Source organism: Macrotis lagotis, chromosome X (genome assembly GCF_037893015.1).
Source record: "Macrotis lagotis isolate mMagLag1 chromosome X, bilby.v1.9.chrom.fasta, whole genome shotgun sequence".
Lineage (NCBI taxonomy): Eukaryota > Metazoa > Chordata > Mammalia > Peramelemorphia > Peramelidae > Macrotis > Macrotis lagotis.
This window is the reverse complement of record NC_133666.1, coordinates 621,413,346-621,437,005: the sequence shown is the minus strand read 5'-3', so window position 1 is coordinate 621,437,005 and position 23,660 is coordinate 621,413,346. Positions and strand designations below refer to the sequence as shown.

General features: G+C 39.7%; 1 protein-coding gene and 1 pseudogene across 4 annotated transcripts in view; one reads left to right on the top strand and one right to left on the bottom strand.

Annotated features, from left to right (window-relative positions):
* WDR97 (WD repeat domain 97) overlaps positions 1-23,660 on the top strand; it is a 57,524-nt gene that overhangs the window by 16,121 nt on the left and 17,743 nt on the right. For all 4 annotated transcript variants that reach the window (XM_074203091.1, XM_074203089.1, XM_074203092.1 and 1 more), the window contains 3 exons: positions 20,497-20,628; positions 22,074-22,205; positions 22,664-22,909. In XM_074203091.1, coding sequence (XP_074059192.1) covers positions 20,497-20,628; positions 22,074-22,205; positions 22,664-22,909 — 510 coding nt within the window. The remainder of the gene's footprint in view (positions 1-20,496; positions 20,629-22,073; positions 22,206-22,663; positions 22,910-23,660) is intronic.
* Positions 6,969-9,064, bottom strand: LOC141500148 (asparagine--tRNA ligase, cytoplasmic pseudogene; annotated as a pseudogene).

Sequence of the window (23,660 nt, the reverse complement as noted above, 5' to 3'; positions counted from 1 at the left end):
TGAGACAGTGAGTTCCTTTTCATTGAGGGTTATTTACAAATATAGTGGATGACTACATATAGGGAAGATGTCAAGATTTTTGCTCTTGCAACCTTGAGATTCTGTGATGTGTCAAAGCCTTAGTGACCTCTAGGGAGGTGAAGGAAGGGAGGGTGAGGACTAGCTGAAACTTAAGAAGAATGTATGGGACCTAACCAGGAAGGGGCTTTTGAGTATGGAATTGGCTTCTGTGAGGTATGCTCTCAATTCTGACACTGTTGTCCCCTAGCTTTGCTGCTTAGTACTCTTTCTATAGTCCATCTCAGGCTCCCTCTCTATCCCAGTCTGGTTCCTTCTTCCAGGAAAGGGTGGAAGAGTTATGATTAGACAAGATTATTTTAAAAAAAACAGCGAAAACCTAGATATTTTGATGGATCCCAAACTGAGTGAATGGACATTTTATGAGAGCAGCCGTGGATGTTAATGATGTTTTAGACTGATTGGATATATCCTATTGCCCAGATGAGATGGAAGGGTATGGGAGTTGGTAGTTCTACTGTGTTCTGCCCCAGTCAGATCACAGCTGGAGCAATTTGCCTAGTTTTGGAGGCCATGTTTTAGGTAAAACATTGACAAAATGGAAACTCAGAGAAAAAAAGAGTTCGTGTTGTGAGAACCAGCAGACAGCCAACTGTAAATGATTGCCTTCCCTTTCAGAGACTAGAAGGGACTACAGGATACTTCAGCCCAGAAATAGTGAGATGGAAGGCAAGGTCCAAAAAGATAAACTGGTAAATGGCTTTCTACTTGAGCTCTTTTTTGCAAGTGGTGGTTAGGCAATGTTTTTATTAGAACTCAACAGAACATTGCTAATTACCTACTCTAAGATGAGAATTAGTCCTCAGAGCTACCAAACCAAAAAAAATAGGAAAGATTTAGGGTCTTTCTTCCCTAAGGCCAGAGAAGTTTGCAATAACCTGTCCCAAAGGCTACCATTTATTTCTACAAGGTGTCTTCCTACTTGGATGTATTTCTTCTTTCTGACTTAGCTAGTAGTATGAAATTTATTCTTTGAAAGAATGAGGAAAGTGCTTTGAAGAGAAAAGTAATCTGGAGAAATAGTAGGTGATCTTAACTTATCATGAGATTGGAGAGGGAAGAGAGGCATATTGGAAGAATGTGACCCAGAAGAAAGAACTACTAAACATTTGGAGCTATATAGATCAGTTCATTACTTCTTTTTTGTGTCCTGAACCCCCTTGGCACTCTGACAAAGCCTAAAAATCATTTCTAGGAATGTCATTTGTAAATTCACAAAATAAAATACATAAAGTTACAAAGGAAATCAATAATACTGAAAATAATTATTAACATTTTTAAAAAATTCACAGTGCCTAAGTTAAAAATCTATTGTAAAGATTGCAGCTGTATTCTTTGAGAAGAAAGCAATTGTATATCAGGAAACGCTGTAGACCATAAGGGCCTGCCAGGAAGATGTGATTGACTAGGGAAAAATAATGATCCTTGATGACAACATGTCAAGATTTATAGCCAGGATGATTCAGAAAACCTCCCCAAATCAACTCTTGGTTATTTATATATGGGGGGACAAATGATAATTGACAGAAAGAAACTAGAAAATGCTACTAGTGATTATGAAGTCCTTGGTAAGAAGTTGAAGATCTTTGGGGCACAAGTGGTATTTTCATTACTGCTACCAGATGAATGTATGAACTTTGAAAGATACACATTTGTAAAAAGAATTTGCTAGCTAGGAAGATGGACTCTTGAGAACAGATTTTTGGATTTCTGGACTATGCCTCAAAAGGAATGACGGACACCTATCAAGGACTGGTAAGACTATATCTGCTTTGAACCTTATGAATCTAATCAAAATGACAATGGAGCAAGAGGGAGAAGGCTGCCCAAATAAATATCTGCCACACTGGAATCCTCAGAAGGTAGCAAGCACAATATAGGAAGATAAACAAGATCAAGGACCCATTAAACCCATGGCTCTAGATTCTGGTATACAAATGTATACCAAATACAAGAGAGCCATCTGAGGCTGAACAGAGATGCATGATGCTTGGTTTGAGGAGGCACTCATTCCCTTCTCCTCTGCCCAAATGTTTAGGACAGTGCTTAGTATGTAGAAGGTGCTCAATAAAGGCACAATTAATGAATAATAGACAATGAAGAAATAAAGTTGTTCAACTTCATCTTTAACCTTTATATGCTAGAGGCAGCTAGGTGGTGCACTGGATAGAGCACCAACCCTGGAGTCAGGAGTTCAAATCCAGCCTTAGGCATTTAATAATTACCTAGCTGTGTGACCTTTGGAAAGTCATTTAACTCCATTGATTTGAAAAAAAAAAACAACCCAAACTTTTATATCCTGAAGTTCTTTAAACTGAGGAAGCCTAAAACAAAATCTAGTTAATCCAGTCATTTATTTCAATCTTGTAGTATCTCTCCTGTTCTCCACCAAGATTGTGACTGAATAATCACAAGTCAGTTCTTTCAGTAGCCTTGAATATAGTTCATCTAGGTCTGGTGATGATCAATTAAAGATAGATAATCCTGTAAATTAAATTAAAACTTAAGCCCCAATTTCCTAAAAGAGACTAAAGTGGAGTCTTCAAATGTCCAAACCTTTGGACATAATTCTTTACAAAGTTATCAAATTTCATCACCAGGTGGCCTCAATAGCCACTTACTTGATCTAGTTGAAAAAGGATTTCCCCTGAGTCTTCCCATTCACAATCTGGATAGTGTATTCCTTTCCTGCTGTTGTATATTCCTTTCCTACTGAATGGAGCTCTCATTGGTTCTCAGAGAGCTATTGATCTTTCTCAATGCTCTGCCTCTCCGTGTCTTCTGACTTACTATCTATAGGTATATGAATTTGTAGACTTACTCAGAACAACTCTGAGCCTCCATTGGCCAAACCTAAGCCAGATATATTTCCACCAGATGTGTTTCAATGAGTCAGTCTTGTGACCCTGGAAAAATGGTGGCAAAAATTCACCAAAAGAAACAAACATTCTTGCATACTGTATACAGTGATTTTACTCAGCCTAGGAATAACAGAAGCAAATGCTACAGAAGAAAAAACCTAAGTGACTATGTCTATTACTCTAGGACTAATTTGAACCCCAAGGCGATTTAAGAAATGCAGTTTATTTCCTGCCCTGCTAGCAAGGAGAGTGTCCACTTGATGCTTGAATTACTCAGAAATGTAAGGCAGTTCAATCTAGGATGTAGAACTCATTAGGTTCAGTGGTTTTCTATGGTCCTAATTGAACTGTTCTTGGCAGTACTATGTGATTCTGTCCCTAGATAGCCTCTGAAAGAACCAGCAAAGAGTAGCACCACCATTCCTCTGCATCTCTCCAATGGAGGATATTCTTGAGCATGGCAGCTCAATCCTATAGTTTCATTGGTCCATTTCCTATAACTTTTTATTCTACCAGGTCATAGCCCTACCACTCTATCAGGAGAAGGGGTATAACAGTATTATTAAAGGGATGATTTGTGACTTTATAGAAAGGAAAGTAATGCTAAGAGCTATCTGGGGAAGTGTATAGAAATAGTAAATCAATGCATATGGTAACCTTTCATACTGCTATATGGACAAGGGACATTTATATGTGTGTGTGTGTGTGTGTGTGCGTGTGTGTGTGTGTGTGTGTGTGTGTGTGTGTAGAATGAGCTTGAAGATAGAATACTTTGCTGGATTAAAAATGGGACAAATACATTCCAACCCCACCCCCAGTATTGACTTGTGTTAACCTTGGAGTTCAGTAAAGTAATGTTATCTCTGTTCAACATTTTTTGCACAGGCTTAGATGGCATTCTATCCATATTACAGATGACACTAAGCCAAGAAGGGTTAGATATCAGAATGTCAGTATGCCAGCAGAAAGGACTGAATGAATCTAAACAGGATGACAGTTAATAGGGATCAACGTAATCCTACACTTAGATCTAGAAAACAAATAGAAGATATATATATATATATATATATATATATATATATATATATATATATATATATATATATATATGAGTTGGGGAGGATTAAGTAGTCCATATCAAAAAAAAATCTGAGTTTTAGTGGGCTTCAGAACTAGAGTCAACAGTGCAATGTGGCAACCAAAATAGATAATACAATCTTGGGCTGCCTTAAGAGAAGAGTAATGTCCAGAACCAGGGAGAATTTTGCTGTATTCTGTCCCAGTCAGATCACATCTGGATATGTTTATTTCAGGGAAGTAAATTTAGGAAAAACATAAAATGCAGAACATCTAGGATGGGGAACTAGCAATTATAAGGCTCAGCTGAAGGAACTGAGATATTTAACCTAAAGGGGGGGCATTAGGGGTACACAGTGGCTGTATTTGAAGGCTTGTCATTGTGGAGAAGGACTTATTGTACTTTGCTGTAGGGGACAGAACTAGGAGTAAGAGGTGGAAATCACAGATTTGTCAGGGAGAGACAGGATTGGATTCCTGCTCAGATAGGGGTTATACTAACTGAATTCTCTGGTCCTACCTCATTCTGCTATTTTTATGATTCTCTCCAGGCTCTATCTGTTGTTTCCAGCAGATATTTCCCTCCTCAACCTTTGACTGGGAAGATGGTCTCTGGTCTTTTTCTCTCTCTCTGGATCATTAGTCCAGAATAAATTCACTAGCCCACCAAACCTTTCAGGAATGGCCAAGTCTTGTTTGCCTTATCCAGGAATCTCAAAATAGCTCCCTCCCTCTCCACATAGTCTGATGACCAAGGTCTAGCTTCTCTCCTGGGACCCCTAAATATTTAAACTTCTGTCAAACAAATCCCCCTCATCCTCCTTCCTGTGTTGCATTAGTCTGAATTGCAAGATACTAAAAGTGACTGTGTGTTTTATGTTTAGAAGGCTAGAGACGATTGAACACAGAGGATCAGGTTGAAATTAGTAGACCTACTAGATCTAAACCAAAAAGACTACATTTACAACTCAGCTGATCCTAAACCTGAGCTTCCTGCATTTTTGGAAGGTCGATACTCAATAATCAGAGGTGTATAGTTATAAGCACTGAGTGGTACTTAATGGACCATTCCTTTGGAGCCGAGGGGCATTTATGTCTCCAAAGAAGTGCTGTATGGAAAAGTCCTTACTGTGCCCTCCAGACCCTGGCTGGGATTTTTGGAGGTTGTGATCATCTCTTGAGACAGCCTAATAATGCATGAGGGCTCTGAAAGATCTTGACTTGGAAGGGGCTAGAGGAGCTCAGGATGTCATGGAGTTAATAGCCCCTCACATATGGTTATCTAGATGGTTGCTGGGACAGGAAATATTTATTGGGTCACACCTTCTTCACCTGACACCAAAACCAAATTGGGGTTATTTAACCTATGTCATAGAATTGCCAACCTCCTGTGGGTCAGGCCTAAGCTCTTAGGATGAGGACATTGTGCTCTGGAAATTACTCTTATATTAAGCATTTGTAAAAGCCACCCCCAACTGTGGGGGGGGGGGAATCCCGGTGGTCTTGAAAACCTGTGTCCTGGGAAGGTGAACTCAGGAGAGTCACTCAAAAATGACTTAGGAGAGGTGGCACTTGGGTAGGTTGGCCCAGGTTGGAGTGGAGAGGCAGGGGAGGGAAGAAATTAGTCATTTCAGATTCCCCAAAACCTGGATTCATTCTTGCCAGGCTGTATTGGCCATGTGAACCTCTATGATCAAGATAGGGCAAGGATGCCTTCCTATCTCTTTGCACTCATTGTTCATTGCAGACCCAAAATGTCCAAGTTTGTGATTGTGAGGATCTATTCTAATGTAGCATAAAGTACATTGAGTGTGGTTTCAGTTCTGATCCCCTTGTGAGCACTTGCCCTGTGTGAATTCTCCATAAAATAGTCTTTTTGGCAAACATAATTCTGACAATCTAACAATAGCCTATCATAGTTGTACATTCTGTAGTATTGTTGGAATGCTAAGCAGTTTAGTTCAAGGAAGGACCTCAGTGTCTGGTGTCTTCTGCCAGGTGATCTTCAGAATCTTCCTAAGACAATTTGAATGGAAGTGATTCAGTTTCTTGACATAGTGCTGGTAGACTGGCCAGGTTTCACAGGCATATAGCAATGAGGTCAACATAACAGCTCTCTAGACTTGTTTGGTAGTCTAATACTCTTCTCTCCCACACTTTCTTTTTTTTCTACATGTTGTCATTTATTAATTTGCAAGATTACAATAAACTGAGTATATATATGACATGAATTTTTAATTGACCTGAATCTGAGCTGGAATAATTCAATAATTACAGTGAGAGTATAGCTCAGATTAGATCCCAAGACATGAGATCATTCAAATATTTATTTGCATTAATTATTAATCAATTTATTAACATCCTGGCTTAAAATTCTGAGTTCATTTATTCTTATTTATGGAAATTCCAGAAAAGAAAAGCAACCTGACTCTTCAGAATAATGAAACAGAGATCCTGCAAATTACTTAATTATACCCCCAAATAGTATTTATACTATTGTTTCCCTTTTGACTTTTACTAAACTATTGGAAGAATCCTACAAATTCTTCCATTTCTGTAGTGAAACTGTTTAAATACACTTAAACTTCGAAATGTTTATCAGATAATAACAATACACAGCTCAAGAAAATGATTCATTTTATTCCAGTGTCTTCAGTTGAATGACATTTATATTGAACAAATTTTTAACAATGTATTAATTAGGTATCAATTTTCTTCCAAACTACTGGTTCTTAATTCACTGAAAAGAATAAGATGCTAGGGGCGGCTAGGTGGCATAGTGGATAAAGCACCGGCCTTGGAGTCAGGAGTACCTGGGTTCAAATCCAGTCTCAGACACTTAATAATTACCTAGCTGTGTGGCCTTGGGCAAACCACTTAACCCCATTTGCCTTGCAAAAAAAACACAAAAAAAAGAATAAGATGCTAGAAATCACAAAAAGAAATGCAAGAGCACAGAAAAGAACATAAAAAATTCAAGTTATTAGGATATAGCAGAAATAACTGGTGTCAGTGGTATGGTATATGAGATACATAGTCCCATATGATCCATAATCAAGAACTGAAATGTTACTAACTGCTAACATGCCACAATATCCCTCCCCCAATGTTTATAATGGTCAATAACTTTTCTACAAATGGCAACATTAATATCACTTGAGGTCCTTTTATTTTTAGGACATCCCAAATAACTGTGACTCTTTTATGGCAATGAGAACAGATAATAACACAAACAGTGACACTGATGGAACAAAAAAAAAAAGGATGGATCATTTCATTTTGGGAAATCGTATCTTTTTTATTAAGCTTCATGTACCCTTTCCTATTGCTGTAATTCACTGGACAATTAAGGTTTACAGCGCTGGATGAAGCGTGGGTACAGGCACACATCTCGGATATGGTATCTGTTCAAAATCCAAGTTAAGAATCATTCCAAGCCCAAACCATATCCTCCATGAGGGCATGTACCATATTTTCTCTGATCAGTGTACCAGTAGTAGGGAGTAGGATCAATGCCTTCTCTTTTGTATCCTTTAAGCAGTTCTTCACTATCCCAAATATGCATGGAACCTCCCACAATCTCACCAACATTTGGCATTAGCACATCTACAGATTCAGTAAGCCGGGAATCCTCAGGACATCGCTGCATATAGAAGGACTTGATCTCTACAGGAATCGACACAGCAAGATTGGTTCATTAATGGTGTCTGTCATCAGTCTCTCAGGGGCTTCTGGGATATCTTCTCCGAATTCATAATAGGTGCCATCCTCCTTCTTTATATCATGTTCCTTTAGCCACACAATGGCATCTGAGTAGTTCATTCATTTGGAAGGTCTTTTGGGGGGTGTGAAAGTCGGGTTGAGATCGTATAAAAAGCTTGCTGCAGGTGATTTTAAGACCCTGTCTACTACATCACAAACCAAGTCTTCCAAACGGTTTAGGAGATCATCAAAAGTCAAGAAAGGGCACTCGGCTTCAATGTGAGTGTATTCTGCGAGGTGTCTTCGTGTTCTGGACTGTTCTGCTCTGTATGACTGAGCAATACAAAAGACATCTCCTAAAGCTGGGAGGCAAGTTTCCAAATATAACTGTGATGACTGAGTCAAAAATGCCTCTTCTCCAAAATAGTCAAGTTTGAAAAGTGTGGCACTACCTTCTACCTGTGTTTATACTAATGTTGGAGGAGTGATTTCATAATAGCCCCTTTCAAAAAAGTGATCTCTAAAGCACTGGGTGACCACTGAACGTGCTTTCAAGATTTTGGACATGTTCTCTCCTCGAATCATCATGTATCTGTTATTAAGCTGGACATCTACATCCGATTCTTCATTTATAAGGTTATCAGCTCCTCCAGCAGGAGCTAAGCCAATCAATTCCCAATAGTCACAGCTCAGCTCATGGCCTCCTGGTGCCTGCTTGCCTTCTGGTGTAAGATTGAGCATTCCATACACTGCCACACTACTCTCTGTGGACAAGACCACTCCATTGTAACACTGACGCAGTTCATCTGACAAGACACATTGAAGAAATCCTGTACCATCTCTTAATATAAGAAATATTAAGTTCTTCCCTTGCCTACGTAACCTGTGGACCCAGCCAGATACCTTTACTCTTTGGCCTCGATGGGCTTCTAGAGCATTAATCTTTACATATTTTGCTTCTGGAAGACTTGGATCCTGTTGAATGGTAATTTTCTTTGCTTCTTCTAAGTTTTTTTCTCGTCTTAAATTGTCTTCTGCTTCTCTTTGCTCTCGGGATTCATTCTTCATTCGTTCCCTGTACCAAATTTTTTTAATGTTCTTCAGTTGTGATTTGGAAATAATATCCCATCTCTCATTTTCTTTTTGTGAATCCACATAAATGGTAGGAAATGGCTCTTTTCTGGCTGTCATTAAAGCCTTAAGTCCGGTTTTAAAAGTTTTCTCTTTTGTTCCATCACCAGTTGCATCACTCCCTTCTCGATCTGAGACATAGAGTTCTTCCAGGCCAAGCCCGGCCAGCGCGTGAGACACTTCCAGAGCCATCTGGGCCTAGCCCAGACCCCGGGGAACGCGTGCGGCCTCTCCCACACTTTCTTTTGGATCTTCCCAAATATTGAGTTAGCTCTGGCAACCTGGCAACCTTATTGTCAATGTATATGTCACTTGGTCCACAGTACTCAAAATTTATCCATTTGCTGTGATCGATGGTTCCACATATGAATGGTGTGATGCTGGCTGATGGACCACCTGTGTTTTCATGGTATTAATTGTTAGCTGACAATTAGCACAAGTAGTAGAGAATGGATCTATACTTTGTTGCATCTCAGCTTCAGAGGCTGCATTGAGTATGCAAGATCATGCACCAACACTCCCTCCACTTTGGTCTTGGTTTGTATTCTTTTCAAGTTGAAGAATTTGCCATCAGTGCATTTGCTGACCTTCAGGCCATGTTCCATCTTCTGTGAAGGCATTCGATAACATGATTGAGAACATCATACTAAAAAACATGAGAGTAGGGACACGTCCTTATTTCACTCCATTGGTGACTGGGAAATCTCGAGAACTTTGTCCACTATCTAGAACCCAGGCAAACATGTCATCATGAAACTGACATGAAGTACTGATGAACTTCTCTGGGTAACAAATTTTGATATAATTTTCCATAAACCCTGATGACTGATAGTTTCAAAGGTCTTTCTCAGATCCACATATGTTATATATTGACTTCTCTGTTCCTGGTATTTTTTCTGGAGTTGTTGGACAGCAAACATTATATCAGTTGACTTTGACCCTTTCTGAAATCAAACTGGCTCTCAGGAATATGACCGTCTTCCAGGTGAAGGATCAGTCATTTGAGAAAGACTGGCAAGAATTTTACCAGCAATGACTAAAAGAGAAGTACTCCTGTGATTATCACAGGAAAAACTATTCCCTTTACCTTTATAAAGTTGGATGATGGAGGCATCCTTGAATTTTTGGGAGGATAACTTCAGTCAGTTATTGGATGAGCAATAACACCCCCCTCATCCTGGGATAGAAGCAGTAATAGGGTGCTTTGGTACTTGAAAGGAACCTAAAGGCATTCAAAACATCATCTTCAGTTGGAACTTCATCTAGGGATTGATTGACTTCAACTTGAGATGAATGGTCAAAGGCTTCTGCATTGATTGATGACTATTAAGTACACTATGGAAGTGTTCAACCCATCTCTCTAGGATCACATCCCTATTGTTAATCAATGTGGATCCATCAGCCCTGAGTTTTTGGCCCATAGCCTTCAGGGCATCATAAAAACATTTTTGTTTGTTACTGTCTGCATAAAACTGAATTTTATCTGCCTTCTTGCTGAACTAAGGTTGAATTAAATGCTGCCTTCTTAGAAATGGATGAGCTATCCTACTGGTAAACCCTGTAGAACTCTTGTTTTTCATCTAGCAACTTCTGGATTTCCCCATCATTTTCATCAAATCAGTGTTGTGATTATTCTGACCCTGATGAACAAATGCCATACACCAGAAATTATATTTGAGGACTATGAAAGGAAAAAACTTGTTAAAGTTGAGCAAAAATTGAATGGCTCTCCCAAGAGTTCCTGCTATCAGATGACCATTTGCCATTGTAGAAGTGATTGCTGCTCTGCTCATCTAGTCAGATCAGATAAACAATGAACAATGATATTATTGATAGAGCACTTTAAGTTCATAAGGCCCTATATGTCTCATTTGATCCTTACAACAATCCTATAATTGTAGATGCTGTTATCTTTTTTTTTTAGGTTTTTGCAAGGCAAATGGGGTTAAGTGGCTTGCCCAAGGCCACACAGCTAGGTAATTATTAAGTGTCTGAGACCAGATTTGAACCCAGGTACTCCTGACTCTAAGGCCAATGCTTTATCACTATGCCACCTAGCCACCCTAATGCTGTTATCTTTTGCAGAGAAGGAAACTGAGACTGAAACTTAACCCATGATCACTCAACTAATGAGGCAGGATTGACTTCAATTCTTCCTAACCAGCACCATAACCATTGTACCACCTATTTATCTCAGGTCACCTCTGAGGTGCCCCCTAACTCTTAGGGTCTGTATTTCAGTTTTTGCCTAATGGAAGCCCTTTCCCTGTTGAATAGGAAAAGCCATCATGCCAACTTCAAGGCTGAAGAAAGGGAATAAGAATTTATATTGCACTTGATTTCTGCCAATCATTGTGCAAAGCACTTTATACAAATAGCTCATTTGATCTTTAAAACAACCCTGGAAAGTCAGGGCTATTACCATCATTTTACAGTTGAAGAAACTAAGGGAAACAGGTACAATAACTTGCCCAGAGTCACTCAGCTTGTAAATATCTAAGACTGGGTTTGAACTTTTTGACTCCAAACTCAGCACTCTAGTAATTGCATCACCAGCTGCTCTAAGCACCACAGTCTAGATACAGTGACTTTGTTTAGAATGGGACCAGAATAATGTCATCCCCCACTAGCAGCTTTTATTTTAATGGGGAGACATTCAAACAAGTATGCATAAATGATGTATTTAGTATTAATTGGAAGTGATTTCAGAGGGGTTTCTCTTCAATAATTGTAGTGCAGTAGGAAAGACTTCTTACAGAAAGTGGCATCTGATCTGAGGATAGAAGCCAGGAAGAAGAAATTAGAAAGGAGCATTCTAAGCATGGGGACCCCACAATGAAAAAGGAGCTTTGGGAGAGTCTTGTATTCCAAAAATAGCAAGGAGGTCAATATCATTGGACCATGGACAGTAATGTTGCACTAGAAAGAGTCAGATTTGGAAGGTCCTTAAAAGCCCAAACCCAGCCACCAGAAGTGATTGAGAGAGGTGGTGACTTGTCCTGGATTGTGCTTTAGGAAGTCACTTTGGAAAATGGGTGGAGAATGACCTGGAGTAGGAAGACAGGAGGCAGAGGCGCCAGTCAGATGGTTTTCTCCATAGTCCAGGCATAAAGTGATGAGGTCCTGAACCCACATGTTAGTAGGGTTAGAAGAGGATATACACTAGAGACATATCAAAGGTAAAATTGACAGGATTTAACAATAGCTTGCATATGGGCAGGTGAACAAGAGAATGACACTTAGGATGTTAGCCTGAGAAATTGGGAAGATGGCAGTGCCTTCTACATAATAGGGAACATGGGATGGGGGAGGATTGGGGAGGATTGGGGAGGGAAGATTTGAATTTGCTTTTGGACATAATGAATTTAAGATATCTCTGGGACATCCAGTTGAAATTTGTCCAATAGGAAGTTAGTGATTTGAATCTAAAGAGAGATTAGGGTTGAATGAACAGATTGGAGAATCATCTGCATAAAGATAACTATCGATGAAAGTGAATTAAGAATCATCTATTAAGAACCTGTATGTCAATTATCTAGCTGTGTGGCCTTGAGCAAGCCACTTAACCCTATTTGCCTTGCAAAATCCTAAAAAAAAAAAGAACCTATATGTCAGCCACTGTGCTAAGCATTAAACATAAAAAAAGATGTAAAAGTCCCTACTACAAGGTTGTTCAGACATTTCAGTCATGTCTGACTCTTCATGACCATATTTTTGGGTTTTCTTGGCAGAAATACTAAAGTAGTTTACAATTTTCTTCTCCTATTCATTTTACAGAAGAGGAAGCTGAGGTAAACAGGGTTAAGTGACTTGCCAGGATCACACAACTAGTGTCTGAGGCTGGCTTCAAACTCAGGTCTTTCTGACCCCAGGCCTCTGGACTTCACAATTTATAAAGATTTTATTTGAGTTTTACGATTTTCCCCCTAATCTTACTTCCCTCCCCCACCCCCCCACAGAAGGCAATTTGTCAGTCTTTACATTTTTCCATGGTATACATTGGTCCAAATTGAATGTGACGAGAGAGAAATCATATCCTTAAGGAAGAAACAAAGTATAAGAGATAACAAGATCAGACAATAAGATATCAGGTTTTTTTTCCCTAAATTAAAGGTAATAGTCCTTGGTCTTTGTTCCAAACTCCACAGTTCTTTCTCTGGATACAGATGATACTCTCCTTTGCAGACAGCCCCAAATTGTCCCTGATTGTTGCCCTAATGGAATGAGTGAGTCCATCAAGGTTGATCATCACCCTCATGTTGCTGTTAGGGTGTACAATGTTTTTCTGATTCAGCTCATCTCATTCAGCATCAGTTTATGCAAATCCCTCCAGGCTTCCCTGAATTCCCATCCCTCCTAGTTTCTAATAGAACAATAGTGTTCCATGACATACATAAACCACAGTTTGTTAAGCCATTCCTCAATTAATGGACATTCCCTCAGTTTCCATTTCTTTGCCACCACAAACAGAGCTGCTATGAACATTTTTGTACAGGTGATGTTTTTACCCTTTTTCATCATCTCTTCAAGGTATAGACCTAGTAGTGATATTGCGGATCAAAGGGTATGCACGTTTTTGTTGCCCTTTGGGCATAGTTCTAAATTTCTCTCCAGAAAGGTTGGATGAGTTCACAGCTCCACCAACAGTGTAATAGTATCCCAGATTTCCCACAACCCCTCCAACAATGATCTTTGTCCTTTCTGGTCATATTGTCCAGTCTGAGAGGTGTGAGGTGGTACCTCAGAGAAGCTTTAATTTGCATTTCTCTAATAAGTAATGATTTAGAGAAATTTTTCATATGACTATGGATTGCTTTGATCTCCTCATCTATAAATTGCCTTTGCATATCCTTTGACCATTTGTCAATTGGGGAATGTTATTTTTATTTATTTAATTTTTTTTTTTAGTTTTTGCAAGGCAGTGGGGTTAAGTGGCTTGCCCAAGGCCATGCGGCTAGGTAATAATTAAGTGTCTGAGGCCAGATTTGAACTCAGGTACTCCTGACTCCAGGGCTGGTGCTCTATCCACTGTGCCACCTAGCCACCCCAAATGTTATTTTTTTTAAATTTGACTCAGTTCTCTGTATATTTTAAAAATGAGTCCTTTGTCAGAAACATTAGTTGTAAAGATTGTTTCCCAGTTTACTGCATTTCTTTTGATCTTGGTTACAGTGGTTTTGTCTGTGCAAAAGCTTTTTAATTTAATGTAATTGAAATCATCGAGTTTGTTTTTAGTGATGCTCTCTATCTCTTCCTTAGTCATAAACTGCTTCCCTTTCCATAGATCTGACAGGTAAACTAGTCCTTGATCTTCTAGTTTGCTTATAGTATTGTTTATCTAAATCCTGTATCCATTTGGATCTTATCTTGGTATAGGGTGTGAGGTGTTGGTCTAATCTAAGTTTCTTCCATACTAACTTCCAATTTTCCCTGCAGTTTTTATCGAAGAGAGAGTTTTTATCCCAATAGCTGTACTCTTTGGGTTTATCAAACAGCAGATTACTATAATCATTTCCTGCTATTGCACTTAATCTATTCCACTGGTGGGACCTCACAATCTAATGGAGACAAACATAAGTACAAATAAACTAAATACAGTATTCAAAGGAAATAATTAGAAGGGAGGCCTTAGATAAGAAGACTGGGAAAATTTGTTGGAACTTAAAAGAAGACAGAAAAGTCAGGAGGTAAAGCTGAGGAGGAAGAATATTCCAGACATAGGGGAAATGACAAAACTCAGAGTCAGAGATGGAGTGCCTTGCTTAAGGAACAGCCAGGAAGTGTCACTGGATTGAAGATGTATCAGGGAGTATAAGAAGACTGCAAAAGTAAGGAGGAGACAGGTTGTGAAGGGCTTTGAATGCCAAACAGCATTTTTGTATTTGATCCTGAAGATGACAAAATGCCATGAGTTTATTAGGTGGGGGGATGCCACTTCATCCTGAGCCATCCCAGTCTTCTTGGGATTTTTAGGACAGTGGCAGAACAAGTGAGATAGCTGAGTAGGGTTAATGACATAATCACATCTGCATTTTAAGAAGAGCATTTTAATAATTCATCTGAGTTGGAATGGGGAGAGATGAGGCTGACAGACCTACCAGCATATGATTGTAATAGTCTAGAAGTGAGGTGATGAGAGTCTACACCAGAGCAATGGCAGGGTCAGAAGAGAGGAAGTATATTTGAGAGATATTGCCAAATAGTTGGACCTTAGCAACAACTTGGATTGGGGGTGGATGGTTAGAGTAAAGAATCCAGGATGATGTGAGCCTGAGTGGGAGGATGGCTTTGCCCTCTATGGTCATAGGAAAGTTAAGAGGGGAGAGGGTTGAAGGTGAAAAGTTCTGATTTGGACATGTTGAGTTTAAGATGTCTATTGGAATCCCATTTGAGATGTTTGAAATTTGGAAATGTGGTATTTTAGGTCAGAGAGTTTGGAGAAAGAAATATTTGAGAAGCATAGCATAGGGGGATTGTAATTAAATTCATGGGAGCTGATGAAATCAAGTGTAAAATAGTATGGAAGAAAAGAAAGAAGTCCTAGATCAGAACCCTGAGGAAGACCTATAGTTAAAAGTTGATCTGAATGAGGATCCAGCAAAGTAGACAAGCAATCAGACTGGAGAAGAACCAGGAGGGAGTTATGTTTCAAAATCCTACAAAGAAAAAGAGTATCAAGAAGGAAACAGTGATCAATACAAAGCGGTCAGGGAGAATGAGGATTGAGAAAAGGCTTTTGAATTTAGCATTTAAGAGATCCTTAACTTTGGAGAGAACAATTTTGATGGAATGATAAAGCCAAAAGCCAGATTGTAAGTGGTTGAGAGAAAATGGAAGCATCTATTGTAGATTACCTTTCAAGGACTTCAAAGAATTGAAAAGATATAGGACAATGGGTAGCAAAGGCTGGACCAAGTAATGCCTTTTTCAGGAAAGGGGCAGGTTTGTAAGCAGTAGGGAATTCTGGTAGACAGGAAGAGATTGAAAATAAGTAAAAGAGTGAGGATGACCAGGGGGAATCTGTTGAAGGAAATGGGAAGATGGGCTAGTTTATATGAGTAGAGATTAGCCCTGGTGGGGAGTAACATCTCTTCATTATATGAGGATTGAAAGATGAGGAAAAATAGAGGAGGAGCTCATAGCCAATTTCTTAATCTTTTCTTTTTTAAGGTTTTGTTTTTTTTTTGCAAGGCAAACGGGGTTAAGTGGCTTGCCCAAAGCCACACAGCTAGGTAATATTAAGTGTCTGAGACCAGATTTGAACCCAGGTACTCCTAGCTCCAGGGCTGGTGCTTTATCCACTAGGCCACCTAGCCACCCCTTCTTAATCTTTTCTACAAAATATGAGGCAAGGTTCTCAACTGAAAGGGGAGGATGGGGGAAGGAGGAGGAGCCATGAGAAGTTTGAGGAAGAATTTAAGGAGACTGGGATATATTTAGCCAAGCTCAATCTTGGAATATTTCTATCATTTGTCCTCTTCATACTTAAACATGTAATGAGACTAGGGTCTGGGAGAGAAGTTAGTAGTTAAGGGATTGGAGGTCATGAAAGAAGTTGGAGAAAATCAAGCCACATTCTGAATGAGTCTACTAAGAACTTAGGTTATCACAGCCTCAGCTGGGCTCTCACTGCCACAAGGCAATCATCTCCCCCTTATATCCTTTCTCCATAAATCCCTCCTCAAACTTCTCATGACTTCTCCTTCCCCCATCCTACCTACAGGGGACTAGGGATTCCAGAGAGTAGGACAATGAAGAGTTGAATTGGTTTATCAAGAGCTCAAGATGATGGGCAGTGGCTTCTTTAGGGGAGATGTCCTGGGAGAGAAATGAGGAGTCAAGGGATTGGAGGTTATAGTACAGCCTTCATCTCTCCTCAGAATACAGGCTTGCATTACTTGTCTAAGGGACATTTACAACTAAATATCTTGTATCTAAACTCATGTTCAAAACAGAATCCACTGCTGTCCTCCACTTCTTCCAATCTTAACTGTTTCTGGTGAAGGTATCTATATCCTTGTGCTCACTTAGATTTGCAAACTTGGGATCAACCTCAGTGCCTTACTATGGCCAATCCAATAAATCCAACAGGACACTTAACTGCTAAGTCCTGACAGTTTTCCTTTTCTGTTTCTATTCCTGAATTCAACCCTGTTTCATATGTCACTCACACTATTGCAATAACCTCCCTTCTTCAATCCTTTCTCATCTTCAATCTGTCCTCCCCACAGTTGCCAAGTGTTTTTCCTAAAGGACAAGTCTGACCATTAGTCCCTTTTGCAATAAATGCCTGTGATTCCCTGTTACTGCAAGGACCAAAGATAAGCAACTTTCTGTTTGGCATTTAAAAACTGCCACAATCTAGTTGGCTACCTTTCCTGTTTTGTTATTACTATTTTCCATGTATTGCATAGTCTTGCCAATATATCCTTATTTCTTTCCTTTTTTTAAGAAAGATTTTGAGTTTTACAATTTTTTCTCTAATCTTGCATCCCTCCCCCCACCCCACCCCCACAGAAGGCAGTCTGTTAAGTCTTTACATTGTTTCCATGGTATACATTGATCTAAATTGAATGTGATGAGAGAGAAATATCCTTAAGGAAGAAACATAAAGTATAAGAGATAACAAAATTACATAATAAGTTAGTTTTCTTTTTCTAAATTAAAGGTAATAGTCCTTAGTCTTTGTTCAAACTCCACAGTTCTTTCTCTGGATACAGAGAATTCTCCATTGCAGACAGCCCCAAATTGTCCCTGATTGTTGCACTGATGGAACAAGTAAGTCCATCAAGGTTGATCATCACCCCTGTGTTGCTGTTAGGGTGTACAGTGTTTTTCTGATTCAGCTCATCTCATTCAGCATCAGTTCATGCAAACCCCTCCAGGCTTCCCTGAATTCCCATCCCTCCTAGTTTCTTTTTTTGTTTTTTAGGTTTTTGCAAGGCAAATGGGGTTAAGTGGCTTGCCCAAGGGCTGGTGCTTTATCCACTATGCCACCTAGCCACCCCCCATCCTAGTTTCTAATATGTTCCATGACATACATACATACATACACCACAGTTTGTTAAGCCATTCCCCAATTGATGGACATTCCCTCAGTTTCCATTTCTTTGCCACCACAAACAGAACTGCTATGAACATTTTTGTACAGGTGATGTTTTTATCCTTTTTCATCATCTCTTCAGGGTATAGACCCAGTAGTGGTATTCCTGGATCAAAGGGTATGCACATTTTTGTTGTCTTTTGGGCATAGTTCCAGAATGCTCTCCAGAAAGATTGGATGAGTTCACAGCTCCACCAACAATGTATTAGTGTCCCAGATTTCCTATATCCCTTCCAACATTGATCATTGTCCTTTCTGTTCATATTGACCAGTCTGAGAGGTATGAGGTGGTTTATCCTTATTTCTTAACCATCCATATTACTCTCATCCCTGGGTCTTTAAAGGTCCAGTCTCCTCCCTATGCCTGAAATGTATTCCCTAGTTCTTAGAATTCTTAGTTCCTTCCAAAACTCAACTCACATATGTTCCTCAAAGTCCATATTTTCTAATATTATTACATTTTAATATTGTACTCATTGGTAATGTTAGTTACATTGTAGTCATAACTATTAAATTCTTTACATGGCCTTCAACAAGTTTTTGTTGGGTGATGTGGCCCAGAAAAACTAAAAGGTTATAGATTCCCATGTTTCAGTGTAATATACGCTACTCTTCAACAGGAAACGTTTCATTTGGGTTACTACTGGTTACTACTGGTTAGCAGATAGGTCCTTGTTGACCTGGCATGCTGGCCAATTGAGATCTTAGGCTCAAACATCTGCCTCTGAAACTTATTACTTGTGTGATCATGGGCAAGTTACTTAACTTCCTTGAGCCTCAGTTTTCCCATCAGTAAAATGGGGATAACACAGGTTTTGCGAGGCTCAAATAACATAATATTTTTGTCATGTTTCAGTTGGATCTGATTTTTTTAAGACTGCCATTTCCTTAAAGCTATTTCCAATTTTTTTTTTAGGTTTTTGCAAGGCAAATGGGGTTAAGTGGCTTGCCCAAGGCCACACAGCTAGGTAATTATTAAGTGTCTGAGACAGGATTTGAACCCAGGTACTCCTGACTCCAGGGCTGGTGCTTTATCCACTGAACCACCTAGCCGCCCCCAAATTTCCAAGTGTCATAAATGTCAGTTCTTATGAACACAGCAAATATGCATCTACTCTGTACAATGGGTAGATAGCCACCTTAGTCATCATGATTAAAAAAATGGGAAAGCTCTCTCATATTAACTCAGATTTCCCTATCCCATCTCTCCATTCCTTCCTTCAGTGGCTCTTATATGTTCTAAGCTACTAGGTGCGGAGACCAGACATGAATAAAATATTCTGTCTTTACTTCTTCCTTAAGGAAATGGAGTTTAACTTCCATTATTCTACCTTCCTGATTTTTCCCACATTTCAATCAATGCCCATTCATTGTACAGTGTACAGATAGGAGATTGCCTCTGGCTATTTCCTAGTTCACTGTCCATGAGGACTTCAATCTAGGCTCTAAATTTTTCAAACTGAAAAATTCCAGACTCTTCTTTGTGCTTCCTGAGCATAGTTCAATCTCCCTGGCAAAGAGATACATGGTTAATAAAAACAAGAAGGAAACCAGATGGGGAGAGGATGAAAGATGATGTCACTTAGTATTGGTGGGTATCTATATTCTTTACTGACTTCTATGTAGACAAGATTTCAAACAAGGCCTTAAGAGGCAAATATAGGAACAATGGTGGGAAATGGAAAAGGGAGGAGGGAGGTGTTGACTTGATATAAGGAAAAATTTCCTAATCATTAACTCTATCCATGCAGACAGCAGGCTGCCTCCCGAAATGGTATATTACCCCTTCCAGGAGGCATTAGAAGATCGTAAGATTAAGAACTGGAAAGAGACTTAGAGATTATTTAGTTCAACCCCTTAATCTTACAGAAGAAGCTGAAATTCAGGTATCCCAAATTATATAGATTACTTATAGAAGATCCAGGATTCAAACTAGGTTCTCTTCCTATTATACCTTGGTATAATAGAGGTTAAGATGAACCCTTGCTGGAACAGTGGTAGAAGGTCCTATTCAGATGTGGACTTTGATGAGATGACCATTGCGTTTCCTTCCAGCTCTGAGAGTTGGGAGAGAGGTGAAATTATTCTTCTGTGACTCCTCTGTACTCTGGGACCTATAGTTAACCCACTGGCCTCTCTGACTTGCCTTTCCATCATGGAATTCATACTCCAGCCACAGGTGGTATGACCCCTTTCTGGTCACCCTGAGGAAAGCTCATCTTGGAACTCGGGATTCACAGGGATAGCCCTGCAGCCCAGAGGGTGCAATAGCCTGTTCTTGCAGGTAATTTAATATCAGTTCAATCATAGTCTAGTCTTATCTCCAGCACAGCCCAGATTGAAAAGTCTTTAAGAGCAAGGGGCTCAATGAAGGTTGAGTTCTGTCCTGTGACACAAGAGGTTTTCTGAAACCAAGCTATGTCTCCCCCTCTCTCAGAATAACACAAAAGGACAGAATAGAAAAGTCTGTCCCTGATTTCCTTGCCTTCCAAACCCTGTGGCCTCCTGGTCCTCTAATGATGTGGTTTTTTTCCTCTCTTGTAGATGCCTCCACCAATCAAATTCCCAGGTTACATCCCCAACTCAGTGTCAATACAGCAACTATGGACAAAGACAGATTTGAAGGCATTTGAAAAAGCTGTCTGTCTGAAGTCAGATAGCTTTGAAGTCTTGGAGGTATGTAAACAGATGAGCCGTAACTCTATGAACCTCTAACCTGGTAAAACATTTCCACGACTTCCAACCTAGTTATCACCCTAACTGTAAGACATTCTTCTTCCAGTAACCACCATTCCCATGACCTTTCTTCCCTGTTTCTAATCCTTTCCTTTGATCCCCTTCCCCATAACCCCTCCCCATTATATCCCATCCTTTTGACTTCTGTGGCCATAATCTCTATGCCTCCCATTCTAGTAACCTCCATTCCTCAAATCCCTATCTCAATAAAGCTAATCAGAATGGAGATGTCCCCAAACAAAATAACAGAAACATCTTGACAGGCTAAAAGCATTGAGCTGAATCAAATAAAATGAAATTTACTTAGGTCAAGTGTAAAGTCTTAGAGTTAAAAAAAAAATCACCTTTGCAAATCCAAGCTATAGGAGGCATAAACAGCAATTTGTGGAAAAGATCTGAGTTTTAGTGGTTCACAAACTGAGTCAATGTGAATCACCTTATTGATGTGACTGACAAAAATGATTTTTATTTTTATTTTATTTCATCTATTTATTTCATTTCATTTATAGAGGCAAAGCTTAAGGAGGTGATAGTACCACTGGTCTCTGTCCTTGTAAAACCACAATGGGAGTATTACATTCATTTCTGGGTACCAGTTTAGGAAGAATATTGATAAACTAAAGGGTACTTAGATGAGATCAATCAGGATTGTGAAGGGCCTCGAATCCATGGTTAAAGGAGCTAGAATATTTGGCTTGAAGAAGAGAAGATTTGGGGAGGTAGGGAGTGAGAGAATTGTCAAACCTATATTCAAGTATTCTTGAAGAACTATTATAAAAGGGAAATAGTAGCTAGCTGACAGGATTTGAGTCCACAGGGCTTAGGTTATGGGTTACAAACTTATTCTATTTGGTCCCAGAGAGTACAACTTAAAGCAATATATAGAAGTTGTAGAGTTAAATATCATCTTGACATGAGTGAAAAACAAAACAATTTCCTCCCAAATACAGCTGTCCAAAAATGGAATGTCTTGCCTCTAAGAGTGGTGGGTTCCCTGATACGTATGGTTGGGATTCCTTTTGGGTAAATGACCCCTCAACTCCCTTCTGAGTCTCATAGTCTATAATCATGTGATGCTAGGATATCGTATTCCTCCCATCTTCTCCCCTTTGCCCCTAACAAGAATGTAAACTCCTTAATAGGAACTTTTTCATTTTTTCTTTGGATTTCATTTCCCACCAGCACCTAGGATAATACTTTACACATAAATAGACTTATTGGATTGGATCCATCATCCCCATGAACCTCAATCCCTATGAGCTTCTTCCTTGTGATTCTCCCTGCTGTCTAACTCCTATCTCCCTCCTCTTTTCCTATGACCCCTCCTTCCTGAACCTATCTCTTCTTCATGATTGACCCATCTGTGTTCTCTTTTCTGTGATCAGCATGAGATGGACAAAATGTGGCTTCCGTGGGGTGCAAGTAAGGAAAAAGAGGAGGACTGGTTGAAGAAAGCTTTGGATTTGGATGCCAGCTTCATCCAGGAATCAAGCCTTGAGGAACAGAAAACCCTCCCTGTAGGTGGTGGCTAGACATCTAGTTTTCAGTTTAGTAAGACCAAGGACCCTGCTGTACTTCTTTGGAACCCTTAGGACCCTCTTACCAACTTCCTTCATACTTTTATATAGTAGCCCCTAGAACCCACAGGATCTCAAGACATCCTTCTGGAATTCTTCCCCTCCCCTCCCAGCTCCTGGAACTTCCTCAAGACCAACTCTTAAGACTTTTCAACCCCTTCCAGGAACTCCTATCTCTCTAAGACTTCCAGATTTAGCCCCTAGATGACCCCCTCCCCACAGAAGACACAACATGCTATTGTCTCATAGACTTACCCTCAAATCCTCCCTCTAAGTCCTCCTAGTCATCTTCCTGATGTATCCCACCCCCTTGTCTCCTTGGAATCACACACTAGAGATCCTTTGGAATAGAACCCAGTTACCACTTTCAAAGCAGATCATCTTCCCTGTGATCCTAGGAGAATATTGTCCCTAAAGGGATTTCTGAAAAAGAGGATGAGAAGGAACTTGAGAAGGAAGAGATGGTGGCTGAAGTTTCTGAAACTACAGAATTACCTTCCCAATCAGAGCATCTCCCTAGCTTGCAGGGTGGTGCTGAATCATGGAGCCCTGACTCAACTGCTGAGGCCACCAAACCTTTACCCGAATTTATCTCATCTTTGTTGAATCAAAATTGGTTCCAGAGATATTTTCCAGATTTCAAGGTACATGACCTTTCCCAAATTTTCCCTCAGCCATGATCCTATCCCCCCCTTATTCTCCTCAGTGAATCTTGTGGTAGTTCTTGGAATCTTGGAATGTTTTCAACCTCATGATACAACCCCAAGTCTTTTGTTTTGTTTTGTTTTTGCAAGGTAATGGAGTTAGGTGACTTCCCAAGGTTACATAGCTGGGTAATTATTAAATGTCTGAGGACAGATTTGAACTCAGGTTCTCCTGACTCCAGGGCCTGTGCTCTATCCACTGTGCCCCCAGTTGCCCCACTGTGCCACCTAGCTGCCCCTACAATCCCAATTCTAATAATATCTAATGTCACAATGTGATATAGAACTCACATCCCATGCCTATATAGTACAATACCAAGAAAGTAAAATGCCATTTAGCTTCATGGCATAATAATAATGCCCCTTGCCCTATTGTCTTTAATTTCCTGGTATAGTTTCTCACTTCCCCCAATCTCATAGTGTAGTTGAGGATCTATGATATAATCTATAATCACATGTGGTCTTAGGATACCTAGTGAACTCTAAATTCATCCCTTGTCCCTCTACTACTACCATATAACCCTTTACCCAATGCATTAAGAACCAAAGAACCTTGGAATCACTGCCTTGCTCCCTTTTTCTTCAGTCTCCCAAACTAGACCCTGTCTGCTTTCCTTATTCATCCTAACTCTGTTTTCCCTGAGATTCTTCCCTTCCAGGGAAAACAAGATACATCCTCCTAGTATGTTTT